Source organism: Chrysochloris asiatica, unplaced genomic scaffold (genome assembly GCF_000296735.1).
Source record: "Chrysochloris asiatica unplaced genomic scaffold, ChrAsi1.0 scaffold00140, whole genome shotgun sequence".
Classification (NCBI taxonomy): Eukaryota; Metazoa; Chordata; class Mammalia; order Afrosoricida; family Chrysochloridae; genus Chrysochloris; species Chrysochloris asiatica.
Genome location: NW_006408658.1, coordinates 5,425,039 through 5,432,799, shown reverse-complemented (window position 1 = coordinate 5,432,799; position 7,761 = coordinate 5,425,039). Strand labels below are relative to the sequence as shown.

The 7,761-nt window shown below is 37.9% G+C and overlaps 1 protein-coding gene across 1 annotated transcript; it reads left to right on the top strand.

Annotated features, from left to right (window-relative positions):
- Positions 1 to 988: 988 nt before the first annotated feature.
- On the top strand, positions 989 to 6,799 carry LOC102827314 (olfactory receptor 51F2-like). The gene is made up of 3 exons (XM_006870369.1): positions 989 to 1,012; positions 3,021 to 3,029; positions 5,873 to 6,799. The coding sequence occupies exons 1-3, from the start codon at positions 989 to 991 to the stop codon at positions 6,797 to 6,799; spliced, it is 960 nt and encodes a 319-aa protein (XP_006870431.1).
- Positions 6,800 to 7,761: the final 962 nt, after the last annotated feature.

The window sequence follows — 7,761 nt, the reverse complement described above, 5'->3', positions numbered from 1 at the left end:
TCACTGAAAGTCATATTAATGTTCTAAACTTGGTGATCCATATAGAAAGACAGAACAGGAATTAAGAAAACTATGTTGTAGGTCTTTGCAATAAATACTTCTACTAAGTGTCAACACTTTATTGTTTAAATGTTGTAAAAATAAAGGGAAAATATTTTTGCTTTGTAAATCAGAGAAGAGCATTGCTACTGTGTTACCATGTACTGCTGCTGCTGTTGTTGTTGTTGTTGTTGTTAAGCATGGCCAGCAAGGCTTTCACATTTATATCCCAGACTAGATGCAGCTGTCTTGGCATCTCAGTTTTTGATTTGTATCTTTGAAGTCTCTTTTATTTTTGTGTTTCACCCCCACCCCCTACTGAGTTTCATACATTCTATAAGAAACTTGTTCAGAGCTGTGAATATTTCTTCCCCGTCTGGTGAAGTATTTGCTGGGAGTAGACTATGTTTCTATTCGCCCAAGAGATGCCTCAAAAGATGGCATATTTTCTCTGGTTTTTGATCAGCTCTTGGAAAGACGTATTTTCAAAATTTCCCAGGAATCTTGGATCTTGTGATACAAAAAACAAAATGTGGTATTTAAGATTTCTAGGACTCCTGGTGTAGTACTGTAGGATAAGAACTGAACTGCTAACCACAAAGTTGGTAGTTCAAACCCATGATCTGCTCCTTGGAAACCCTATACAAGGTCATACGGGTTGGAACCTCCTCATGGCACTTAGCAACAACTCTACAGCAACTCCAATGGAATTAAATTACTATCTTACCCCTTTCACCAAATAGCAGGCCTTTGCAAAGCACTATCTTCTTGACAGGAGTCCTGGTGCGACACTGTAAGACCAGCACTGGACTGCTAGCTACAAAGTTGGTGGTTCAAATGCACAGCAGCTCAGAACCAACTCGATGGCACTTAACAATAACAACGATATGTCAAAAATAGCTAATCAATGTACCACAGTATTAATACACTGTTACCAGTTTTAGGCTAGATGGCCCAGAAGCCTATCACCTTTGTAGGCTAGTAAGAGATACACAAGGAACTCACAAAGTTTTGTATTTTTCTTTATTGACCTGTAGCTGATTCTCTGCTGTGTCTTTTCAGTAATTAACCTTGCACCCAAGATATTTGAAACACAAAGGACACCTTGAACTCTGAATCAGACAATCATTTCTCTAACTTCAATGCATGTAGTTATTTCCATACCTTTGTTCTAAGCTTTATGATTGCTGAGACTGAAAAACGACAGACAAGCCAACTCCTGCGTTATGCATGGACCCAGTTTCTCCTTTCCTCTCACTTTATGAAAAGTCTTATTAGAAATTGAAGAGTGTGGCTCCATAGCTGTTCAGGAGTTAAACTACTCAGTTGAGAATTGGAGCTGCTGTCCATCTCCAGGCTTCTCCTTTGGGGAAGTAAGAGTGGAGCTGGCCTGAAAAGAAATTACTCTTTAGAATCTGATGTTTAGGCCACAAAGGGTTAGCAGGATATAACTGTTACAAGATTTCTCTTAGGAATAAGATAAATATGCTTGATAAATGGCTCTCACTAGGCAGCCTCTGGATTGCTTATAAAAATTGCTTTCTCAGATTTGATAGACCTCATACCTGAGTTATCTTCCTATTTGTTTATCTGGCAAAGGAAAATCTCTTTGGAGACAGCTTCACAGGGAAGGACTGACAAGGGGCTAATTTCCCAGTGTTCAGTGAAAAGGGTCTTTTTTTGCTGTAAGTTTGTGAGGTGGAAGTAAGATCTCACGTTATCTTTCTTTCTCTCTCTTCCCTTTTTCTTCTCTTTTCTGTTTTTTCAAATTAAAAAAAAAATTTTTCTGCTGTCAGAGATGATCCCTTACAGAGCAGGGAGCAGGGTTAACTTTCCTAACCAAGAATAATTCTGTGCATGAGGTCAGTGTTTTGTGCATTGCAGACTTTTAAGAATACACCAGACATTGTATAGTGTTCAGAATGGGTTATAAAGACAAAAACAGAATAGTTAAGAGAAAATTTCTGAGCAGGAATTTAATGTTATGCAGTCAATAGATCCTTATAATATGTCAATTTAAAAACAAACAACTGTTCTAATGTTTAAGTAGTTATTACATGTAAAAATATAGTCATGAGCATGTGTTTATTCAATCCAAAAATTTTTTTAATGTTCTTTCCAGATAAGGAGTGTCAAGAGCATGGTATTTGGACTATGTATGTCTTGGAATATTTCTCAGTAAAGGATAAAAATAAATTTAATCTTTAATATTTGATTAAAGTTTCAAAATGTGTTCATCAGTTTTAGTGCTAGAAAATTCAAGGGTGATTAAAGAATCATATTATCTTTTTTTGTTTTTACCCCTAGCAAAATTTACTTATGTTGTTGTTGTTGTTATGTGCCATCGAGTCGGTTCCGACCCATAGCGACCCTGTACAGGGTTTCCGAGGGTGTAAATCTTTACGGGAGTAGAAAGCCTCATCTTTCTCCCGCGGAGCACCTGGTAGTTTCGAACCGCTGACCTTAAGGTTCGCAGCCCGATTCGTAACCACTACGCTACCAGAGCTCCCTAAAAAATTTATTTATAGGTATTACTAATAAAGTTTCTTATGTTAGAAGAGACTTAATATGTTTGCTTGCCTTTGATTATAGGAATTTGAAAACTGAGACCATGAGAAGCAGGTAGAGCAGTGGGGACTCAGACTGAAAACAGAAAGTGAAATAAAGCATTTAGCACATGTTGTTGTTGTTGTTAAGAGCCATCGAGTGGATTCTGACCCATAGCGACCCTGTAAAGGGTTTCAGAGGAGCAGCTGGTGAACTTGAACAGCCAACCTTGCAGTTCAAACGGATTTGCAGTCTGGCACATTTACCCACAGTTCCACACCAGGACTCCATTTAGCACATGGGAGATATTTAATATAATATCATTACTGTTATTAGGGTGAAAGTCTAGTGTGATCAATTAGATAATCCATTCTCATTATTAAGTGCCATCTAGTCAGTTCTAACTCATAGCAATCCTATGTAGAGTTTCCAAGGAGTGGCTGGTGAGTTTGAACTGCCAACCTTGTAGTAAGCAGTTCAGTGGTTATCCAACAGCACCACACCAGGACTCCAAATGATCCATTGTTGGTGTTAAGTGCCATCAATTTAGTTCCTACCCATAGCAACTCTGTATAGGGTTTCTGAAGAGTGACTGGTGAGCTTGAAACCACTGACCTTGAAGTTCAAACTGACTTTCAGTCCAGCACATTAACCCATAGTGCTAAACTAGGTTCCATTGCTGGTGGTGGTTATGTGCCGTGGAGTCTGTTCAGACTTATAGCGACCCTGGATAGGGTTTCCAAGGCTGTAAATATTTACTGGAGATGATAGCCTCATCTTTCTTCCATGGAACAGCTGGTAGTTCCGAACTGTTGGTCTTGAGGTTTGCAGTCCGATTCACAACCACTATCTATTGGGGTGTCATTTATATGCTGTAACAAAGTGAAACTCAAATTGAAAGTCTCCTTCCTCATCTTTAAAATAAAACTTATTATTTGTGTACTTGATTTGTGTAAAAAAAAAAGCAAAACTAAAAAACAAAGCAAAACAAAACACAAAGGTCCCAATCCAAGTAAAGTTCTAGTTTCAAGGACTTCCAATTAATAAGAAGACTTTTATTTTCCTTCCTAGTTTAAAATATGCTGATGTGGTTGCATGAATTTGACTTTTGATTTGAGAAAAACAGACATTAAGAGCAGGAGTTTAAGACACTTTGTTATTCTCAGAACTAATACCTTAATTTATTCAACACATACTTTTAGATATAATTGTGCCAGGCATTATTATTGTCTATGAGAACACAGGTCTGGAAGGAAAAAAAAAAAAAAAGGATAGTGAGGTTTGGCTCCCATTTTTCTCTAGTGGCTATGTCTCCAGAGTCTCATTAGAAGGTGTTTCAGGGCTGTCCTCAGGTCTCTTCTTCCAGATTTCTTTCTCTGGTATATTTTTAACCACTCTTTTGACTGCAATCATGGTGACTGGTTTGATAATTTTCAGACCTTATTATAAGGGCAGGAGTCAGTGAAATTCCCTGTGGTTGCAGAGGTAGATCTGTGACCCCATTTTTGCATATGGAGGCAGACATAGATGAGAGTGAGGCAGGTCTTTCAACTTAGGTTCAAGGGCTGATTCCAACGGACGGATTTTGTTGTATTTGTGTTGACTCTAGATTCAAATGTCCTATTCTACAAAATTTGAATGAATCCCCAAAGATGCTTGCAGCATTGAATATTTTTCTCTCCTCAAATAACTACAGAAATGTCCTTTTGATCCTATCTCCTGCAACTAATTATTCTTAGCCAAGTGCAAGCTCCAGTCTGCTCAACCAGGGACTGGAATGAAAATCTCCAAGCTGACTTGCCTTTAAATATTCCTTTCCCAGAATTATGTACCAGTTATTTGGGGAACCTGCTCTAATTACAACTTTGTCCATTGCAAACATTGCACTTTGTGGTTATTTAAATATTTGCAGAATGAATGCAGGTATAAATAAGTGAATGAGGAACAAACAACCTAAACATAGCCTAGTATATTTTCTGTAGATGAAAATATGATGGTAGAAGTCTTAGATGAAGAAACAACAAAAAGGAACTTCTTAGATTCTATAGATTTATTGATTTGGATGAGGACATGCTCATATCCCCAAATACAAGACATATATCATAGTCACCATCATCTACTTGAGAGGAGCCGAATCCAGCTGAAGTAAAGGTCTCAGAGGGACCAACTCCTTGGAATTTTATTTTCAATGTCCTTTTACCAAACATTTAAAAATCATGAAACTTGCTTGTGTCATTCTATTCTAGCTATAATAGGTTAGCCTCCAATGATTTCCTTTGTTCCTGACATCTTTTTTGATTAGTATTTCCCTAAACATACTCAAGTGTCTTGGAAACTGAGAAGTGAAGAAAAGCAGGATGAATTGCTATATTTGCCCAGATTTATCTCATTTGCCTATGTGCATAAAATCAGTGAGATGGAAAAAAAGTCTTAATATATAATGTAATCTCTCTTTAAAAGTATATACAGGTATATGTACTGATGCTGTAGGTCAAGCACTGGACCTCATTACCAAAAGATCAGTATGAACCGCAAGGTTGGTGGTTCAAACCAACCAGCTGCTTCTCAGACCAGGGTTTCTATGTGTCAGAACCATCTTTCGGTGCTTAGCAACAACAACAACATATGTACTGAGGAGCACTGGTGGTTCTGTAGATAATCACTAGACTGTTAACTGTCAGGTTGGCAGCAGTTCAAACCAATCAGCCATTCCATGAGACTCTCTACTCCAGTAAAGAAATACAGCTTTGGAAACCCTATACGAGGTTCCCATGAGTTAGAACCAACTCAACGGCACATGAAAACAGCAACATACATAATAAAACCTAGATCTAACATGGTGGTGGTGTGCTGTGGAGTTGGTTCCAATTTATAGCAACTTTGAAAAGGGTTTCTGAGCCTGTAAATCTTTATGGGAGCAGAAAGCAACAGCTTTCTCCTGCGTAGTGGCTGGTAGTTTCAAATTGTTAACCTTGTGGTTAGTAGCTTGACTCGTAGCCAATACGCTACCAGAACCCCTTAGATATAACATAGTGAGATCTTTCTAGAACCCAGATTTCCACATACAATTTAATATCCTGTGTCTTTCCCTAGTTAATCAAAGATTAGTTCCAAATCCAAAAAAGCAGTAATTTACTATTCATTTTCATTGATAATTCTGTTGATGATCCTAAATTAAATGATAGTTAAGAGAGAATAAAAAAGATTTCTCCATATTTTTACAGGACATGATCTTTTCTTCCAGGGAAATCTGCTTCCTTCACTCATCATGCCATCCTTGAACCAGAGCAATTTCCACCCTGAGGTATTCTTTCTTACTGGTATCCCTGGCCTAGAAATCTCTCATGCCTGGATCTCCATCCCATTCTGTTGTCTCTATGCCATTGCTCTTTCAGGGAATGGCATGATCCTATTTGTCATTATCACTGAGTCAAGCCTCCATGAACCCATGTACTATTTCCTCTCCATGCTATCCTTCACTGATCTAGGTTTGTGTCTATCTACGTTGGTCACTATGTTGGGCATTTTCTGGTTCAATGCTAGAGAAATCAGCTTTGATGCCTGTATTGGCCAAATGTTCTTTATACACGGCTTCACATTCATGGAGTCTTCAGTGCTCCTGGCAATGGCTTTTGACCGCTTCATTGCCATCTGTAATCCACTGAGATATGCCACAATCTTAACCAACTCAAGGATTATCAAAGCAGGCTTTGCAATTGTTATTAGAGGAACAACCGCTCTGGTACCTTTACTTCTGCTCCTTAAGCGTCTGTCTTTCTGCCGAAGTCATGTGCTCCACCACTCTTATTGCTTCCACCCTGATGTGATGAAGCTTTCATGCACTGACACCAAGATCAACAGTGCATTTGGCCTGGCCATTGTCATTTCTACGGCTGGCATAGACTCTATCTTGATCCTCCTCTCCTATGTTTTGATCATCCGCTCCGTGCTGAGTATTGCATCTCCAGAGGAGCAGAAAAAGGCTTTTGGTACCTGTGTCTCACACATAAGTGCTGTTGCCATCTTCTACATCCCTATGATCAGCTTGTCTCTGGTGCATAGATTTGGGAAGCATGCCCCTCCTTTTGTGCACACTCTCATTGCCAATGTCTATCTGCTCATTCCTCCTGTAATGAATCCCATAATCTACAGTGTGAAGACCAAGCAAATTCGCAAGGCTGTACTGAAAATATTCCTTTCTAAGAGAATGTAGAAAAGTTTCAGAGTATCCTTTCTCTAAAAAGTCTTACCAGCTTGTATTTGATCATTCACTATTTTGAATTATCACTGTATCTTGAAAAAGTCTGTTGATACATGTTATCTGATGATGCATTTACTTACTTTTTACCCAGTTCTAAACTGTGGACTCTTTAAGAACAGGAACTATGACATGCACCTTTGACCTTACTACCAGTACTGCACTTGAATCAAAGTAGAATTGTGGTTAATACATATACAGAACATATTCACATGCATGAATTGTTGGGTTTAGACTGTCTTACCAACTGTAGTGTGTAAAGCTATATCAAGTAAATTTGATGGCGTATAAATTAGTAGGAAAAGTCTGGGTTTCATGAATTCATACATTTTATTGATAATTATTTATTCTTCAACACAATGGATGTATGGGTAAAGAACAATAATAAGTGGAAATGTGAATGATAATAATACTCTGTAAATTGTTAAAAGAATGATTCATGACACTATGGTGATTGTATCGTTCTAGTAATTCATCTTCTAAGGATGTGTTCAAAGGGCAGAAAAGGGCAAGAGTGCAAAGTTTTATAACTATGTTCACCACAGCATTTATTTTAAAATGAAAATTTCAAAACAGCTTAAATTTTCTTTATGGATTTTGTTGAATAAAATATGAAAGATTATGCAACAAGCTAAATATTGTCATAGATCTAAATGGTATGTTGTTTTGTGAAAAGGTAGATTAATAAACAGATGATTTTCCCAGAATCTGTGTACATATTTCATGGGAATACACTCACATGAAGTCCTGATGTGGCACTTTGGGTTAATGTGGTGAACTATAAAGTGGGTTTGTACCACAATGTTGGCAATTCAAATTTACCAGTTGCTCCTTGGAAACCTTATACAGTGTTGCTATGGGTCAGAACAGAGTCAAGGACACTTAGCAACAACAACAACACAAACACACACATACAT

Coding starts and splice junctions, on each gene's coding strand:
- LOC102827314 (XM_006870369.1), top strand. CDS start 989: ATGGCCCAGAAGCCTATCACCTTT.